At 42.9% G+C, this 21,076-nt stretch overlaps 1 protein-coding gene across 1 annotated transcript in view; it reads right to left on the reverse strand.

Moving 5' to 3' along the window:
• LOC124555864 overlaps positions 1–18,493 on the reverse strand; it is a 136,851-nt gene extending 118,358 nt beyond the window's left edge. The window contains exon 1 of the mRNA XM_047129928.1: positions 18,280–18,493. Within this exon, the coding sequence (XP_046985884.1) occupies positions 18,280–18,493 (214 nt within the window). The remainder of the gene's footprint in view (positions 1–18,279) is intronic.
• Between the last annotated feature and the right edge of the window lie 2,583 nt (positions 18,494–21,076).

Below are 21,076 nucleotides of genomic sequence, written 5' to 3' on the forward strand. Positions count from 1 at the left end.
TCCACACCACAAAGAGCTCCTAGAAAAGCTACCAGCCAACCTGAACTGTGACATTTCTCAAGTAAGGGCCTACTGCAAGACAGAAGGAAACGGAGTGCGATACAAGCTGCAGAGCACTTCCTGCGACTCAGAAGTCAAATTCACTCCCAGTTAGATGCTTTGAAAAAAGGTTTAATAAATTAATTACTTGTGAGTACTGTTTAGAGCTTCGTATAAATGTGTATTGTCTCTAAGCATCATACGTAGTAATTAAAAATGACATCGTTTTCAGAGATTGCAGGTAAAATTTAGATTTACGTTGTCATGAACGTCACGTTGCTCTAGGTATTGCACTTTAGTCAACTGTGCTACCTCACATGTTACACCACAAACGTCCGTAATAGCGCATCATACAAGTGGGAGGATAGTAGTGTAGATAAAGCAGTGAGTTGGTAATCTTCTGTTATTGGGTTCGGTATTCTGCCGCTTCTACGAATTTTAATTCGTTATAAACAAAGAATTGTTATTATAGGAAGGCAATGTCAATTGTAACGTTCAAAGTTCGCGTAGTACTGTAGACATTTGTGTATATGGCTTCCAGTGCTCACTGGAGGAAGGCGAGGACAAACGGTCTCCCATGGTTTCCCTGTTATAAGTACACCACAGTGTGAGAATGAACTCAGCCTTCGGTTGCTAATCGTTGTGTATTTTTAGCGGTACCATACCGGTACATGTTAATCTCGGTTTCAACTAGTGATTTCCACAGCTACAGGAACACAACGTGCGATACCTCTTAGACAAACTACAGTATAGTCCCATGAGACGAAAAGGTCGGTCTGGCCTAGACTGTGCAGCCTTTGTTCTTAAACCATTCCCTATATGGGCAATGTGCATTTCTTATTCGCTTAAGTTGTGAACATTGCTGCTTAACATGTTTTAAGATTAAACGGTCTGTGAAGCGATTACTGGCCGCATCTTGCCGTATTTCGCTGGTTAGAAGGGAACAAACTTACCAGAAAACTAATCTCCTACAAGAAAATATGGAACGAAATAAAACATGTTGGAAGGTAATGCGACTTTCATTTCAGTGATTACAAAATCGAGCTAAACGAACAATGAAGTTGGCAGTACAAGCACACTGTTCATGTTAGTATGACGCCTCCGTACCTTGGGCCTGAAACGACGCAGAACCAGTTAAGGTCAGGAATATACAGAACTGGAAGCCACGGCACTAATAAATTCTGCAATTCGTATGCATTACTTGCACACGAAATTACTGTTGCAGTATCGTTATAGAGCCCAATATGTCACCTGCGTATATTCCGGTGGGAGAGAGCAGAGGTACCCAGTTTTCGTTACAACACTTTGCTGACACTGGTGTTCCACACAGCTAGAATTTCTGGTTGGTGACGAAGTGTAAGGCCACTGAGATACATGTAAGTTTTGCGACGTTGAAATATTTTTCTACATTTTTGATGTGGATACCACAGTTGGAGTAATTCCACGAAAAGTGAACGTGGGCAACGTAAAATGAGTTTATCGGAACGGAGAACAAATTGATCTTTTGCAATATTTTCTTCCCTGTACTACTTGAAATACGTGACGCCGACCAAGTCATCTGGAGAGAATGATGCTGACATTTAATAGAAGACATTAGCATCGTATTGCTTTGAACACGGTGTCTAGTATTTTACAGGTGTCTTTGCTAAGTGCAAGTAAATAAAGTAAAGTATCGCAATTTCTGGTTTGAAGTGACGTCTTCATCAGTTAATTTAGTTTGAATGTACTCTACGAATAATTGGAGATGTACGATATTAACTTCAAAAGGATTCCCTAGACGTTTAAAGAACTGAATAACTACTTCTGACGGTCCACTTGCCACAGAACGCCGCAACCATTTGCTGCGAACTGAAGATTTACATGTTTTTGAGCAACTGCTTCTTAAAATGACCAAGCAGCATTAAATGTTTCCTTCAGGCAGGCGTGTAGAAGCAACTGAATGAGGAGGTTAATAGCAACAATGGCAATAATAATCGAAGTATTTGGTAACTTCATGCTTTGTTATGGTATTCTCGATTAGGAAATTTCTTGAAATAGTAAAAACTTCAAAATTGCTTCGAATCGAGGCTATGACGGCTATAAGCCTCCTTACAGGCTGCTGACGTGAGGCTAGCCTTATTTCCGTGTCAGAAGCCTGCGCATAAATTGGTTCAAATGGCTCTGAGCACTATACGACTCAACTGCTGAGGTCATTAGTCCCCTAGAACTTAGAACTAGTTAAACCTAACTAACCTAAGGACATCACAAACATCCATGCCCGAGGCAGGATTCGAACCTGCGACCGTAGCGGTCTTGCGGTTCCAGACTGCAGCGCCTTTAACCGCACGGCCACTTCGGCCGGCCCTGCGCATAATTAATCAGTTAATGGAGAATTGAATTTTTTTCGCTTTGTCTAATTTGTAAGCTAAGTGCATCGTATGTTACGACCCAATCACGAATACAGCAAACTTGGCCTTCCGTAATATATATTGAACAAATAGGAACAGATCCCTTTCTCGTCCAGTAATACCAAGTGATGAACATCCGGTTGCACCGCAGTTCAGAATCCGCGTTACAGATATCATATCGCTTGGCTATCAAGTGCTGCAGAGTCGGCATAGGTTGGGCCATAGCAGAGACGGAAGTCGCGGCAAAAAGAAACCCTGTCGCCAATGGGGTCCCTTTCATTATAAACGTTATTTTAGTTAATGAGCCAATGTTCACTTCAGGTCACAGAGCTCTTATTTTATGCGATCTTGAGACGTTTAAAAATTTAGTGCTGGTCGAGGATTCGAATTTGGATCTCCTCTTTCTTGGTATCTGACCCACGCCGAACAATATAGTTCGATCACTTCGCTGTTTTCTCCAAGACTGCAAACTCTTCTAGGTCTCTACGAAAGACACGAATGTGTGTTCTAATCCTAGTCCAGTACAAAAATAGTCTTCTAGTTCGTAAAAATATTTAATTTTGCATAAAGATTGCTGGATTGACCTATGTGACGGAGTTAGTTAACCAAGATTTTACTGAGTGTGATAGTGATCTTGAAATGACCCTTACAGTAATAAAAATGAGTTTACAAGGTCTGTGTCATCTATAATGACACGTTTCCCCCGTATTTGCAACATCATGGTCTTGATTTAAATCTGGACTGATTACCTTAAATTACTCTTGAGGTATCCAGTTTGTATAGTGAGACGACTGTACTGCAAAGGGATTAGAAGACGTGCAAGACAGCTACGTTCTGTGGGCTGCATGCAAATCAGGCGAAACGCAGTTCAAGTCGTTCGGATACTTTTGCGCATGATATTACATAAACGGGAGAGTTTGTCAGGAAAAAAAATTAATTTTTTTATACAGAGTGATCAGAACTAAAAGAGCGCCACCAATTGTCAAGATCACGTGGCCCAAAACATAATTAATTTATAATACTAAAACGGATAGCCTCCAAAGTTGTGCTGTCGTGATCCGAAATCTTCAGTGTAAAAGAAGACAAAACTGTAAACGTCAAATATTTTATAAAAGGAACCTTCAACAAGTCTTACCTTCATGATAAAGTATTATGCACAGTAGGATGGTCTGGAAGGTACTTGAGGGAGAGGGCATTATCGGTAAAATTAAGTATAATGACTAAAGACAAAACGGAACCTGTGCTTGCGAAATGTATAGTCAGTAAGGCTTGTTTTCTATTTACCTCTTCATGTTTTTACCTTAAGAATCCAGGTTATTTAATAACATAACCCTCTTTAGTGTGCTTGGGATTTATAGTTTGTGTTGTTTTATCTTGAAGGTTTCTGCTTTTCACAGCAGTGTCTTATGCTAATTTTAACTTATAAACTAAACATGTAGGCCTATATATTCTTGATAAGGGCAGGTTACGTTTTTGATTTAGTCCTTTTACTTAATTTTACTGATAATGCGCTCTTCTTTAAATGCCTCCCAGCCCGTCCCCCTGCGCACAATATTTTACTGTGGAGGCACTTTAATTTATAGGGTTTGTTGTAGGTTTCAGTTATGATTTTTCCCGACAACCTTGGATTTGGATGCTTTATTGTATAATTCTTTGTACTTTACATTCTTATTGTTTGTCAGATTTCCCACTCTATTTACTGTATTACACATCTCTGGCGCATTTCTCCTTCCTGTTCCTAAATCTTCTCTATTCCACTATAATACACTACTGGCCATTAAAATTGCTACACCAAGAAGAAATGCAGACGATAAACGGGTATTAATTGGACAAATATATTATACTAAAACTGAGATGTGACTACATTTTCACGCAATTTGGGTGCATAGACCCTGAGAAATCAGTGCCCAGAACAACCACCTCTGGCCGTAATAACGGCCTTGATACGCCTGGGCTTGAGTCAAACAGAGCTTGGATGGCGTGTACAGATACAGCTGCCCATGCAGCTTCAACACGATACCACAGTTCATCAAGAATAGTGACTGGCGTATTGTGACGAGCCACCATTGACCAGACGTTTTCAATTGGTGAGAGATCTGGAGAATGTGCTGGCCAGGGCAGCAGTCGAACATTTTCTGTATCCAGAAAGGCCAGTACAGGACCTGCAACATGCGGTCGTGCATTATCCTGCTGAAATGTAGGGTTTCGCAGGGATCGAATGAAGGGTAGAGTCACGGGTCATAACACATCTGAAATGTAACATCCACAGTTCAAAGTGCCGTCAATGCGAACGAGAGGTGACCGAGACGTGTAACCAATGGCACCCCATACCATCACGCTGGGTGATACGCCAGTATGGTGGTGACGAATACACGCTTCCAATGTGCGTTAGTGCATTGTCGCCAAACACGGATGTTGCTGTAAACAGAACCTGGATTCATCCGAAAAAATGACGTTTTGCCATTCGTACACCCAGGTTCGTCGTTGAGTACACCATCGCAAGCGCTCCTGTCTGTGATGCAGCGTCAAGGGTAAACGCAGCCATGGTCTCCGAGCTGATAGTTCATGCTGCTGCAAACGTCGTCGAACTGTTCGTTCAGATGGTTGTTGTCTTGCAAACGTCCCCATCTGTTGACTCAGGTATCCAGACGTGGCTACACGATTCGTTACAGTCATGCGGATAAGATGCCTGTCATCTTACCTGCTAGTGATACGAGGCCGTTGGGATCCAGCACGGCGTTCCGTATTACCCTCCTGAACCCACCGATTCCACATTCTGCTAACAGTCATTGGATCTGGACCAACGGGAGCAGCAATGCCGCGATACGATAAACCGCAATCGCGATAAGCTACAATCCGACCTTTATCAAAGTCGGAAACGTGATGGTACGCATTTCTCCTCCTTACACGAGGCATCACAACAACGTTTCACCAGGCAACGCCGGTCAATTGCTGTTGCTGTTTGTGTATGAGAAATCGGTTGGAAACTTTCCTCATGTCAGCACGTTGTAGGTGTCGCCACCAGCGCCAACCTTGTGTGAATGCTCTGAAAAGCTAATCATTTGCATATCACAGCATCGTCTTCCTGTCGGTTAAATTTCGCTTCTGTAGCACATCATCTTCGAGGTGTAGCAATTTTAATGGCCAGTAGTGTATATTGGCATACTTGAACCCCATGACTGAGGTATTGAACAGGACTCTGTAATAATATTTATACAAGTTATTTCCTACACAAAGTGTTTGTAGCTCGGTTATAAGAATTTCATTCTCTCTACTATAATGATTTTTCATTGACGGCTTTGTAGTTGCATTTGGTGCCACGTAATTGTGGTTGTCTTTACTAGCGCCATCACTCGCCCCTGATTCTATCAGTACTGTGTATACACTGTGTGTGCACGGATCGGCCACCAGCAGTTTGCTTCGGAGCAATGGTTACAGTTTTTGAACGTGGCTTTTCTCTGCGACTCACGTCGTACGAGGTAAACAGACGATTACACTTTTTAAGTATTCTTCTGTAGATTTATTCTTGGTGGTTTTTATACCATCTCTTAAAGTGTTTTTCACGTTCGTTTACCGGCTATTTTAGCCGTATTTGACCAATGCTTTTTGGCTGTAATTATAACTTTTTACATGCTTTCTTACCCTTTACGTGTTGCATATTTAGGTTTTGGTTTTCGGTGCTCAGTATTGTAGCTCAGGCTAGGACCACGCCCGGTTGTTTATTATGTCCATTTCTTATTGTACTTCCAGATAACCTGACGCAGCACCCGTTATAAACGTATCGTTTTTGAGCCAATAAAGAGCTTTCCGGAACCTGGGACTGTCTTTAGTATTAAGAAAGGAATAGGGTTTGTTACTTACTAAAATTTCACTGACCATGAAGTAAAACTTCTACATAAGACATGACTTTTCAATGTTACTACTTCTTTGTTACCAGTTTTCTTCACAACACAGTTTGCGGACAGCATCCAAATATACGACTCAAGGTATCTGTAAAATTATATGATTGTGCGGCCCATAGTTCAGGAGATATGACGTCACAGACACTGAGATGCGTGAAATGCTTGCTCTTGCTTGAAATGGAGTGCAAATTATACCGACTATATTCATCCACTGTCTCATAATGATGGCACTTAGCGACTTCCAACAAACTTCCTGCATAATTTCAAACATTCTCCAAACGTTTTCATCGCTTGCGTGCTTACCGTTAAGTATTTAACGCATTAACCTTTATGTTAAATAATCAGATGTTTGGAGCTGTTTTGTAAATGGGAGTTTCATTCTTTGGAGAATCGAAGGATCAGAGTTGTACACTTTCTGATGAAAAGAATCCGGGCATCCCTATGTAAAGGTAATTGGTCGTTAGATGTGACGAGAGGCAGACCCGCCAGTATAAGAGAAGACGGATAGAACAGTGTTTTCACAAGAGGAACTCCCCATCGCAGCCCCTTCAGATTTAGTAGGAAAATGGCCCAGTGGATAGCCCGTCCAAACCTGAAGACAGATCAAGCGCGAAAACAAGAAGAAGGTGTACTGAACGATGCAAAAACAAGCAAAATAGAAACAGTGAACGGTCCAAGCAGAGGATGTACAACATCGAGCGACTCGCAAGAATGACGGCGTTATGGTTGTTTAGTCACAATGTTTGGCTGCCAAGCAGAAGATCCGTGTTCAAATCTCTCTCGCGTCCCATTTTTTTCCATAAATTTAAGAACTGTCCGTCCGGTTGCTGACGTGTCTGTTCTCCTTCTGTAGCCATAGGCATTGTCACACTATACACAGGTTATAGAACATGAGGCATGTGGTAAGAATACATTACTGTTGCAAGTAAATGTGGTGGATAGAGACAGCAGACGACACGCCGCATAGACCTCTCACAGAAATAAAGAGGTGTGAACTGTGTTACAACAAAGGAATTCGAGAGTCAAAATTTCCAAAACGGAACGGAACTGTCATAGGAAGTACGTACATGTGGCGGTCCCTTTGTTACACCTCGCTGTTGCAAACTGATGTTACCCCGCGGCACAAACACAAATTTGAATATAGCGAACAGACACGTTAAGGACTGGAAAGGCAGTTTATAAGTTTGGGGCACGAGTGATATCTGAACACGAATCTCATTCTTCGGAGTCCAGCACCGTAACGAGAAAACCACCACATGTTGTTGTTGTTGTGGTCTTCAGTCCTGAGACTGGTTTAATGCAGCTCTCCATGCTACTCTATCCTGTTCAAGCTTTTTCATCTCCCAGTAACTACTGCAACCTACATCCTTCTGAATCTGCTTTATGCATTCATCTCTTGGTCTCCCTCCACGATTTTTACCCTCCACGCTGCCCTCCAATACTAAATTGGTGATCCCTTGATGCCTCAGAACATGTCCTACCAACCGGTCCCTTCTTCTAGTCAGGTTGTGACACAAACTCCTCTTCTCCCCAATTCTATTCAACACCTCCTCATTAGTTATGTGATCTACCCATCTAATCTTCAGCATTCTTCTGTAGCACCACATTTCGAAACCTTCTTTTCTCTTCTTGTCTAAACTATTGATCGTCCATGTTTCACTTCCCTATATGGCTACACTCCATACAAATACTTTCAGAAATGACTTCCTGACACTTATATCTATACTCGATGTTAACAAATTTCTCTTCTTCAGAGACGCTTTCCTTGCCATTGCCAGTCTACATTTTATATCCTCTCTACTTCGACCATCATCAGTTATTTTGCTCCCCAAATAGCAAAACTCCTTTACTACTTTAAGTGTCTCCTTTCCTAATCTAATTCCCTCAGCATCAACCGACTTAATTCGACTACATTGCATTATCCTCGTTTTGCTGTTGTTGATGTTCATCTTATATCCTCCTTCCAAGACACTATCCATTCCGTTCAACTGCTCTTCCAAGTCCTTTGCTATCTCTGACAGAATTACAATGTCATCGGCGAACCTCAACATTTTTATTTCTTCTCCATGGATTTTAATACCTACTCCGAATTTTTGTTTTGTTTCCTTCACTGCTTGCTCAGTATACAGATTGAATAACATCGCGGAGGGGCTACAACCCTGTCTCACTCCCTTCCCAACCACTGCTTCCCTTTCATGTCCCTCGATTCTTATAACTGCCATCTGGTTTCTGTACAAATTGTAAATAGCCTTTAGCTCCCTGTATTTTACCCCTGCCACCTTCAGAATTTGAAAAAGAGTATTTCAGTTAACATCTTCAAAAGCTTTCTCTAAGTCTACAAATGCTAAAAACGTAGGTTTACCTTTCCTTAATCTAGCTTCTAAGATAAGTCGTAGGGTCAGTACTGCCCCACGTGTTCCAATATTTCTACGGAATCCAAACTGATCTTCCCCGAGGTCGGCTTCTACCAGTTTTTCCATTCGTCTGTAAAGAATTCACGTTGGTATTTTGCAGCCGTGACTTATTCGGTAATTTTCACATCTGTCAACACCTGCTTTGTTTGGGATTGGAATTATAATAGTCTTCTTGAAGTCTACTGGCTTGTTAAATTCGATCGCTGTTGCCCGTCTCGAGCTTGCACCTTTCACTGTTTCTAGTTTGCTTCACTTTTCGTAGTTCAGTAAGCCTGCTTCCTGTTTTCATGCTCTATCTGTTTCAGCTTTTGAAGAGGTATCCATTGGGCTACCTTACCACTAAATCTGAAGGGGGTGTGATGCAGAGTTTCCCCTGCCAGTGAGAAAGCAGTAACATCAGAATGGCTCTGTGGACTGTCACGTGAGTAGCAAATACATGAAGGAGATTTCAACCTTTCTAAAGCTGCCGTATTCGACTGTTGGTGATTTGACTGTAAAGACGGAATACGGAGGAACGACCACAGCTAAACCGAGACCAGGCAGTCGTCATGTACTGACGGACAGGGACCGCCGAACAATGCGGAAGGGGGTTGTAAGAAACCGCACGAAATCCGCGGAAGGAAGCGGATAGCTGCTAGCAGTCCATCCAGCACGTTGGCTGTTTGTAACAAGTTACAATGAATGGCGTACAATGGTCGAGTAGCTCTCATAAGCCACACATTTCCGTAGTCAACTCTAAGCGACGGTTGAGGTGGTGTAAACAGCGGCGCCACTGGACAGAATCACGCTTTACTTCTGGATTATCAGATTGAGGTGTTTGAATTTAGCGGATGCATGGGCAACGGTACCTGACGTCATGTGTAGTGCCTACAGTGAAATAACGCAGGAAGTTGTACTACGGTACGAGGGTGTTTCTCGTAGTTAGGTTGTTGTCCCATTATTGCGCTTAAGAAAACGTTAAAGGCTGAAGGATATGAACATATTTTACAGCACTGTAGACACTGTACAGCATAAGAACAGTTCGGGGACGACGACTGTTGTTATCACTATGAGAAGACACCCTGTCGTTATGCAACATCTGTAAGGCAATGGTCTGTGGACAATAACATTCCTGAAATGGACCGGCATGCTCAGAGCCCCGATCTTAACTTAATACGTTTGGAATGAGCTAGAATGTAACTTCACTCCAGACGCTAGTGTCCAACATAACTAACTTCTCTGGTTTTGGCTCTTGTGGAGGAATGGGCCAGTATTTCTTCACAGACATTCAGTCACATCATTGAAAGTGTTTCCAGTAGAGTACAACCCGTCATAAGGGCGATGGGTAGACACACTCCATATTAATATTCGGATACTTTTGATCCGATAATGTACGTGACGTGCCCGCAGCGCTACAACGCGGCATTCATTCTTGCGCTGGCCAGAAGTCATCGGTGCGCATGTGCATAAAAACGGGATTTTTTCGCTGCTTATACCTCGGTTTCTGTTGGTGATGGAAAATTAGGGTCAAGTGTTTCGGGTAGCCCTTGGGGTAGAGACAGAAGGATCGTCATACTGTAACTATCGTACCTTGTACAGGTAAATGTTTGAATGTCGCGCATTTCCTCCAGCTTAGACAAATGCATCAGATCTGGTGGTTCTTTTTGCATTAGATGTGGCATACGGCGTGCTTTATGAGATTTACGGAGGCACCATTTAGATCATAGGCTGTTCCCGAGAAAACACAAAAAACGTTATTACGGTATACTGATAATTTTTACTTATGGACCGTCTGACAGCAACTGAATAAAACGCAATTTTAGTGCCATACGCGTTTCGCCTTTATTTCCTGCAAGGCATCATCGGTGGCCAGGAATATGTACATATGTTTGCTACTTAATTTACAATTTTTGTCACTGTACCTATAGGTTATAAACAGTTCTGGTGGTTGGTATTTCCTATTAAGTAGCAATGTTTTGAACTGTACTTACAAGTTGCATGGACAATTTCTTACGTATTACGCTCCCGTTTCATTTTTGGTGTTGTTCTTCTTCTTATGAATGCCAATTTGCGGTTTTTTCCCCATTCCACAGCACTATGAACTGAACGCTTGTTTCAGTGCAGTGTTTTGGTTTCTGTTGCCGACTGTCAAATGTTTTTGCCAAAGATCGAATGTTATTGCCAAACTTTCGAGTGTAATTATTGAAGTATCTGTGATCTGTTCGTGTACACATTTGTGTGCGCGCGCGCGCGCGCGCGCGCGTGTGTGTGTGTGTGTGTGTGTGTGTGTGTGTGTCCAGAAGGCGAAGGGGAAAGAGTTTTTTTTGTTTTATCTTAGCATTTCCTTTATTAAGTGTAGTAGGGGGCCTGTGCTGATGTGTGTTTGTTCATTTATCGCATGTTTGTTTTCTACTATGGCTTTCTGGATGTGGAAGTTTTCTTGTGTTTGCTCAAAATGGTTCAAATGGCTCTTAACATCAGAGGTCATCAGTCCCCTAGAACTTAGAACTACTTAAACCTAACTAACCTAAGGACATGGACATCAAACACATCCATGCCCGAGGCAGGATTTCGTGAGAAGATTCCGTCGCACCGAAAAACGCCTTTCTTTTAATGATTTCCAGCCCAAATCCTGTATAATTTCTGTGATACTCTCTCCCATATTGTGCGATAATACAAAACGTGGTGCCTTTCTTTGAATTTTTTCGATGTACTCCATCAGTCCTACCGGTAAGGATCCCACACTGCGCAGCAGTATTCTAACGGAGGACGGACAAGCGTAGTGTAGGCAGTCTCCTTAGTAGGTCTTTTATATTTTCTAAGTGTCCTTCCAATAAAACGCAGTCTTTGGTTAGCCTTCCCCACAACATTTTCTATGTGTTCTTTCCAATTTTAGTTGTTTGTAATTGTAATACCTGCGTATTTAGCTCCATTTACGGCTTTTAGATTAGACTGATTTATCGTGTAACCTAAGTTTAACGAGTTCCTTTTAGCACTCATGTGGATGACCTCACACTTTTCGTTATTTAAGGTCAACTGCCACTTTTCGCACCATTCAGATATCTTTCCTAAATCGTTTTGCAGTTTGTTTTGATCTTCTGATGACTTTATTAGACGACAAACGATAGCGTCATCTGCAAACAACCGAAGACGGCTGCTCAGATTGTCTCCGAAATCGTTTATATAGATAAGGTAATGAGATGGGGAGCTATTAATATCAATGGGGGCTACTCTGGGAAGAAGGTAGAGCTGGCAGAGGCTGCAAGTAAGATGGGGCTGGACGTTTTAGCTGGTAGTGACATTCGGGTAAGGGGTGAGAAAGAAGAGGAAGTGGGAGAATACAAGGTCTACCTGTCAGGAGTCAAAGCAGGAATAGCACAATGGGGTGTAGGGCTTTACATCAGGAAAGAAATGGAACCCAGCGTAGTTGCAATAAGGTATGTAAACGAACGACTGATGTGGATAGATTTGACAGTGTCTAGCAAGAAAATTAGGATTGTGTCAGTATATTCGCATTGTGAAGGGACAGATCAAGATAATATGGTTAGTTTTTATGAGGCACTCAGTAATGTAGTTGTTTGAGTAAAGGACAAGGACAGTGCTCCGCTCATGGGTGATTTTAACGCCAGGATTGGAAATCGAACAGAAGGGTATGAAAAGGTTATGGGTAAATTTGGAGAGGATATGGAGGCCAACAGGAACGGGAAACAACTCTTGGATTTCTGTGCCAGTATGGGCTTAGTAATCACAAACTCCTTTTTTAAACATAAGAACATTCACCGGTATACTTGGGAAGGCAGGGGAACCAGATCTGTCATTGACTATATAATAACAGATCAGGAATTCAGGAAGGCTGTGAGGGACACACGTGTATTCAGGGGATTCTTTGATGACACTGATCATTATTTAATCTGCAGTGAAATTGGGATTGTGAGGCCGAAAGTGCAGGAGGTCAGGTCCATTTGTAGGAGGATAAGAGTGGAGAAACTTCAGGATAAGGAAATCAGGCACAAGTACATAACAGCGATCTCAGAAAGGTACCAGTTAGTTGAATGTAGTCAATTACAGTCATTGGAAAAGGAATGGACAAGGTACAGGGACACAGTACTAGAAGTGGCTAAAGAATGTCTTGGAACAGTAGTGTGTAAAAGTAGGATGAAGCAAACAGCTTGGTGGAATGATACAGTCAAGGCAGCCTGTAAAAGGAAAAAGAAGGCGTATCAAAAATGGCTACAAACCAGAACCCAGGTAGACAGAGAAAGTTATGTTGAAGAAAGAAACAAAGCCAAACAGATAATTGCAGCATCCAAGAAGAAATCGTGGGAAGACTTTGGAAACAGGTTGGAGACTATGGGTCAAGCTGCTGGAAAACCATTCTGGAGTGTAATTAGCAGTCTTCGAAAGGGAGGTAAGAAGGAAATGACAAGTATTTTGGACAGGTCAGGAAAACTGCTGGTGAATCCTGTGGATGCCTTGGGCAAATGGAGGGAATATTCTGAAGAGTTGCTCAATGTAGGTGAAAATGCGATCAGTAATGTTTCAGATTTCGAGGTAGAATGGGATAGGAATGATGATGGAAATAGGATCACATTTGAGGAAGTGGAAAAAATGGTCAATAGATTGCAGTGCAATAAAGCGGCTGGGGTGGATGAAATTAAGTCGGAACTCATCAAATACAGTGGAATGTCAGGTCTTAAATGGCTACACCGGATAATTGAAATGGCCTGGGAGTCGGGACAGGTTCCATCAGACTGGACAAAAGCAGTAATCGCACCAATCTTTAAACATGGAAACAGAAAAGATTGTAACAACTATAGAGGTATCTCTTTAATCAGCGTTGTGGGTAAAATCTTCTCAGGTATTGTTGAAAGGAAAGTGCGAGTATTAGTTGAGGACCAATTGGATGAAAATCAGTGTGGGTTTAGGCCTCTTAGAGGTTGTCAGGACCAGATCTTTAGCTTACGGCAAATAATGGAGAAGTGTTATGAGTGGAACAGGGAATTGTATCTATGCTTTATAGATCTAGAAAAGGCATATGACCGGGTTCCTAGGAGGAAGTTATTGTCTGTTCTACAAGATTATGGAATAGGAGGCAAACTTTTGCAAGCAATTAAAGGTCTTTACATGGATAGTCAGGCAGCAGTCAGAGTTGACGGTAAATTGAGTTCATAGTTCAGAGTAGTTTCAGGGGTAAGACAAGGCTGCAACCTGTCTCCACTGTTGTTCATATTATTTATGGATCACATGTTGAAAACAATAGACTGTCTGGGTGAGATTAACATATGTGAACACAAAATAAGCAGTCTTGCATATGCGGATGACTTAGTTGTGATGGCAGATTCGATTGAAAGTTTGCAAAGTAATATTTCAGAGCTAGATCAGAAATGTAAGGACTATGGTATGAAGATTAGCATCTCCAAAACGAAAGCAATGTCAGTGGGAAAGAAATATAAACGGATTGAGTGCCAAATAGGAGGAACAAAGTTAGAACAGGTGGACAGTTTCAAGTACTTAGGATGCATATTCTCACAGGATGGCAACATAGTGAAAGAACTGGAAGCGAGGTGTAGCAAAGCTAATGCAGTGAGTGCTCGGCTACGCAAGAAGGAAGTCAGTACCAAGACTAAGTTATCTGTGCACCGTTCAATCTTTCGACCAACTTTGTTGTATGGGAGCGAAAACTGGGTGGATTCAGGTTACCTTATCGACAAGGTTGAGGTTACGGATATGAAAGTAGCTAGGATGATTGCAGGTACTAGTAGATGGGAACAATGGCAGGAGGGTGTCCACAATGCGGAAATCAAAGAAAAACTGGGAATGAACTGTATAGATGTAGCAGTCAGGGCGAACAGGCTTAGATGGTGGGGTCATGTCACACGCATGGGAGAAGCAAGGTTACCCAAGAGACTCATGGATTCAGCAGTAGAGGGTAGGAGGAGTCGGGGCAGACCGAGGAGAAGGTACCTGGATTCGGTTAAGAATGATTTTGAAGTAATAGGTTTAACATCAGAAGAGGCACCAATGTTAGCACTGAATAGGGGATCATGGAGGAACTGTATAAGGGGGGCTATGCTCCAGACTGAACGCTGAAAGGCATAATCAGTCTTAAATGATGATGATGATGATGATGAGATAAGGAACAGCAAAGGGCCTATAACACTATCTTGGGGAACGCCTGAAATCACTTCTGTTTTACTCGATGACGTTACTCATGTTGGCAGCTGTTCTCGATTCGAATTCTGGAATATTTACTTCATCTTCTTTTGTGAAGGCATTTCAGAAGGCTGTGTTTAGTAAATCTGCTTTGGCAGCACTGTCTTCGATAGTATTTCCATTGTTATCGCTCAGAGAAGGCATTGATTGTTTCTTACCGCTAAAATACTTCACATACGACCAGAATCTCTTTGGATTTTTTGCCAGGTTTCGAGACAAAATTTCGTTGTGAAAACTGTTATAGGCGTCGCGCATTGAACTCCGCGCAAAGTTTCGAGCTTCTGTAAAGGATCGCCAATCTTGGCGATTTTGCGTCTGTTTAAATTTGGCATGTTTGTTTCGTTGTTTCTGCAACAGTTTTCTAACCCGTTTTGTGTACCAAGGAGGATCAGTTCCGTTGTTTGTTAGTTTATTTGGTGTAAACCTCTCAATTGCTACTGATACTATTTCTTTGAATTTAAGCCACATCTGGTCTACACTTATATTATTAATTTGGAATGAGTAGAGATTGTCTCTCAGGAAGGCGTCAAGCGAATTTTTATCTGCTTTTCTGAATAGGTATATTTTTCGCTTATTTTTCGAGGATTTGGGGATTACAATATTCAATCTCGCTACGACAACCCTGTGTTCACTAATCCCTAGATCGGTTTTGATGCTCGTTATTAACTCAGGATTATTTGTTGCTAAGAGGTCAAGTGTGTTTTCACAACCGTTTACTATTCTCGTGGGCTCATGAGCTAACTGCTCGAAATAATTCTCAGAGAATGCGTTTAGCACAATTTCGGATGATATTTTATGCGTACCTACGGAATTAAACATGTATTTTCGCCAACATATCGAGGGTAAACTGAAGTCGCCACCAACTATTATCTTATGACTCGGGTACGTGTTTTAAATCAAAATCAAGTTTTATTTGAACCTTTCAGCAACTGTACCATCTGAACTGGGAGGTCGGTGAAAGGATCCAATTATTATTTTATTCCGGTTGCCAACAATCACCTCTGCCCATACTAACTCACAGGAAGTATCTACTTCAATTTCGCGACAAGTTAAACTACTTCTAACAGCAACAAACACGGCACCGCAACCGTGTTTAGCCTATCTTTTCGGAACACCGTTAGGTTCTTCGCAAAAATTTCGTCTGAGCTTATATACGACTTTAGCCAGCTTTCTGTGCCTATAACCAAAAGCGAACAGCAGATTCGAAGACGGCTATACACTGCAAAAGGCTGAAATTTCTACGATATTTTCCTGAGGTTCCGATCTTAAAAGCTTTGAAAATTTGGCTGATATCTTTAACCGTTTCCGAGATACAGTGGTTCATGTTTACTTATACACGTAAAAGACGCACATGCTATTTATTGTGAGACAAAATATAAATAATAAACGGCCGAATAAAATAGCTCAAAGTTTTAGGGTATATTATCTAGGCATTTATCTAAATGTGTCGTCCTCCCGTTTTCAAAAATGTTTTTCCGCTATCGATAAACACCCCAAAAACCTGGTTTCTGGGTATCAAAACTGAACCGCGGATTCAAAGACGACTATGGAGAGAAAATGGCTGTAATTTTTACGGAATATTCCTAAGATCCCGATCTGAAACATCCTTGAAAATTGTCTTGATATCTTTATCTGTTTCCAAGAAACAGAAGTCCAAATTTACTGCACTTTTACACATAAAATATGCTCGTAAAATCTGATGTGATGCGAAATCAAAATAGTAAATAACCGCAGAAAATTGCTCAAATTTTAACTGTATAGCCTCTAGGCATTTATCTGGAAGTACCATCTTCCAGTTTTCAAAAGTCTTTATCCATTACTGGGAAACACTCCAAAAACACGGATTTTGGGTACGGAAGTCGAGCTGCGAATTCGAAGATGGCTATGAACAGCAAATGGCTGTAATTTTTACGATGTATTCCTAAAATTCCTAACTCGAACAGCCTTGAAAGTTTTCTTGATATCTTTACTCGTTTCCGAGATACAGATGTTCGAAGTTACCCTATTGGTACACGTAAAATACGCACCTAAAATCCGGTATAAGGCGAAAACTTAATTTATAAAGTGATGTAGCACGGAGCAATAATCGTACGCTATAAAGTGTGTCCTTACCTTCTGAAGGGTTCTGGACACCATATGTTGTAGTACCTAAGCACTTGCAGAATTTTTGTTCACATAAAATCAGGTCTGAGATGTAAAATTAGCTTTGTGTCGTTTGAATTTCACATAAGTAAACTACCTAAATTTTTCTGACCAATACATTTCCTTTCGCATGAGTCTCGTGCCTTGGTGCAGCAGGGAAAAGAAGGGGCCAGTGGAAATATGCAACTATTGGGACACAAAAAATGCGAATATGTTTCTGTTTATTTAAAAGACTCTGACTGAAAACTGAGGTACCAGCAGCCTCGTTCTACTTTCCTCAGTACGTTTAAAATTTTTCTTAAACACTTTCTTGTTTTTTTTTTTTTCTTTTTTTTACGCTGAGAGTGAAGAAGAGACTGGCAGTGGCAAATAGACGGAAAAGTGACAATTACTGGAAGATAGTAGACAGTGAATGAGGTTTAGAAAGTGAGAAGGAGACAACGGCAGCGTGAGAGAAAGAGAGGGACACAGTGGCAGTGGAACATAGTTGACAGTGACAGAACAGTGCTAGGAAAAGAGTGAAGGAGACAGTTCTAGTGAGAGAGGAATATAGAGAAGGAGAAAGTGATAGCCAGTGATAATGAGAGACAGAGTCTGTGACGGTGACAACGAGGAAGAGAGGGGCAGTGACAGTGGGAAGATACGTCAGCAGTGGGAAGGGATGAATGAGATAGTAGCAGTGAGAGAGAGCAAGAGGGAGGGTGACAGTCAGAGTAGACAGTATTAGTAAAACAGAACAAAGGGCATTGTGGCTGTGAGACAGGGGACAGTGACAGTTACAGAGACACAAAGACAAAATGACAACGAGTTGGGCTGAAAGAGTGAGTGAGAACAGACAAGTGTGAGTGGGTGGTTATGAGCAACCTATAGCGATGGGCTAGTAGGATGAGCGAGTTACTGTTAGGGGAGCTTGTGCGAATGAGAGGTGAGTCGCACGTTGAAAAGCGCGCGAATATGTTCGCATGCTAAAATTTTTTAAAGGTGCTGAGGAAGGTAGAACGAGGCAGCTGGTACCCCACTTTTAAGTCGGAGACTTTCAATGCACAGCAGGATATTCATCCTTTTGTGCTACGATAGGAGAATTTTTCCGGTGGTGTGGCTCAGCATGTGAAATCGGACGAATCTGTACGAAACAGGACGTATATTGTGTGTTCCAGATCTACCGTTGTGGAAGGATGCGGTCGGACAGCGAGGAGGCGTTACCTTGGCGGGGCAGCTCGACGTACTCGACGGCGGGCGTGTCCGTGAAGGCGCAGGGCGCCGCGCAGGCGGGCTGCCCCTCGGCGGCTGCGGCGGCGGCGGCGGCGGCATCTGCGTCGTGCGCCAGCGCGCGCTGCAGGAACGTGGGCAGCGGCGGCGGCGGGATGTGCAGGATCGCGTCCGGCGGCGGGCCGCACTCCACGCACGACACGTTCATCTGCGCAGACACACCGTCACCATTCACACTGCGCGCCGCCGGCTCGTCGTCCAACAGAACGGCACGCCACCGTCACATTACGATGTTAAAATACACTACTGGCCATTAAAATTGCTACACCAAGAAGAAATGCAGATGATAAATAGGTATTCATTGGACAAATATATGTTACTAGTACTAACATGTGATTACATTTTCACGCAATTTGGGTGCATAGATACTGAGAAATTATTACCCAGAACAACCACCTCTGGCCGTAGTAACGGCGTTGATAGGCTTCGACATTGAGTCAAACAGAGCTTGGATGGCGTGTACAGGTACAGCTGCCCATGCAGCTTCAACACGATACCACAGTTCATCAAGAGTAGTGACTGGCGTCTTGTGACGGGCCAGTTACTCGGCCACCATTGACCAGACGTTTTCAATTGGTGAGAGATCTGGAGACTGTGCTGGCCAGGGCAGCAGTCGAACATTTTCTGTATCCAGAAAGGCCCGTACAGGACCTACAACATGCGGTTGTGCATTATCCTGCTGAAATGTAGGCTTTCGCAGGGATCGAATGAAGGGTAGAGCCACGGGTCGTAACACATCTGAAATGTAACGTCCATCGTTCAAAGTGTCAATGCGAACAACAGGTGACCGAGACGTGTAACCAACGGCACCCCATACCATCACTCTGGGTGATACGCCAGTATGGCGACGACGAATATACGTTTCCATTGTGCGTTCACCGCGATGTCGCCAAACACGGATGCGACCATCATGTTGCTGCAAACAGAACCTGGATTCATCCGAAAAAATGACGTTTTGCCATTCTTGCACCCAGGTTCGTCGTTGAGTACACCATTGCAGGCGCTCTTCTCTGTGACGCAGCGTCAAGGGTAACCGCAGCCATGGTCTCCGAGTTGATAGTCCGTGTTGCTCCAAACGTCGTCTGTTCGTGCAGATGGTTGTTGTCTTGCAAACGTCCCCATCTGTTGACTCAGGGATCGAGATGTGACTGCAGGAACCGTTACAGCCATGAGGATAAGACGCCTGTCATCTCGACTGCTAGTGATACGAGGCTGTTGGCATCCCGCACTGCGTTCCGTATTACCCTCCTGAACCCACCGATTCCATATTCTGCTAACAGTCATTGGATCTCGACCAACGCGAGCAGCAACGTCGCGACACGATAAACCGCAATCGCGATAGGCTACAATCCGACCTTTATCAAAGTTGGAAACGTGATTGTACGCATCTCTGCTCCTTACACGGGGCATCACAACAACGTTTCACCAGGAAACGCCGGTCAACTGCTGTTGCTGTTTGTGTATGAGAAATCGGTTGGAAACCTTCCTCATGTCAGCACGTTGTACGTGTCGCCACCGGCGCCAACCTTGTGTGAATGATATGAACAGCTGATCATTTGCATATCACAGCCTCTTCTTCCTGTCCACTAAATTTCGCGTCTGTAGCACGTCATCTTCATGGTGTAACGATTTTAATGGCCAGTAGTGTATTTCTGAATACACTGACGAAAAAAAAGTACCGTGTAATTGTACGACATAAATCAAAGCCGTTAGACGAGGGTCTACATCTGAAAGGCGGTGTCTGTTCAAAATTTCGCGATGTCGCATATGAGTGGCGCTAATAGCACCACTATGAGGATGCAAATCAAGTTCGTTTTAAATACACGCGTTTGTTGCCTTTGAGATTGCATGTGGTGAGCTCATGTCGATCGAGAATGCCTTTAAGGCGACAAAGACGCCATTATCAACACTCACTGAGTTCGAAAGAGGTTGTGTAATAGAGCTACGAGAAGCTGGACGTTCCTTCTGCGATACTGCAGAAAGGCTTGGTAGGAATGTAGCCACTGTACATGTCTGCTGGCAGTAGTGGTCACGAGAACGTACGGTAGCAAGAAGACCGGGGTCCGGAAGGCCACGTGGCACTACCGAGAGGGAAGACCACGGTGTTGGGTGTACGGCTCTGGCGTACGGTACTGCATCCGCAGCAGCAATTTGAGCAGCAGCTGGTACCACAGTGACATAAATAACTGTTAGAAATCGGTTACCTCATGGACAGCTCCCAGCCAGACGCCCTGTAGCGTGAATCACACTGAGCCTAAATCACGGTTATTTGGGACTTATTTGATGTCAAGCGAGAGTTCACTGAAGGGTTGGGTGGAAGTCTGTCGTGTTTTCTGATGAAAGCTGATTCAGCATTCGTGCCAGTGATGGATGTGTGTTGGTTAGAAGCAGGCCGGCTAAAGGCCTGCATCCAACCTGTCTGCGTGCTAGACACAATGGACCTTCTAACAACCCTACCACAACAAAGGTCAAAAATTAATTATGATTGTAGTGTTGCTCACGCTGCTAAATATTGCATTTTCGGGCAACAACAAAGTTATATTATGTGGCAGGAGTCATTAGAGCACAGTTAATAAAGTCATTTCTCGAAATAATGGATAAACTAGGCACTCATCTTTTCGTGTTTCCCACGCTGGTCTCGTTGTGAACTCATGGCTCAATCGTCGAAAATCTAGGTAGTGATGATTCCAAGCTCGGATGCAAAGAGGCCTAGGTGTTATTCTGCGATATT

Source organism: Schistocerca americana, chromosome X (genome assembly GCF_021461395.2).
Source record: "Schistocerca americana isolate TAMUIC-IGC-003095 chromosome X, iqSchAmer2.1, whole genome shotgun sequence".
Classification (NCBI taxonomy): Eukaryota; Metazoa; Arthropoda; class Insecta; order Orthoptera; family Acrididae; genus Schistocerca; species Schistocerca americana.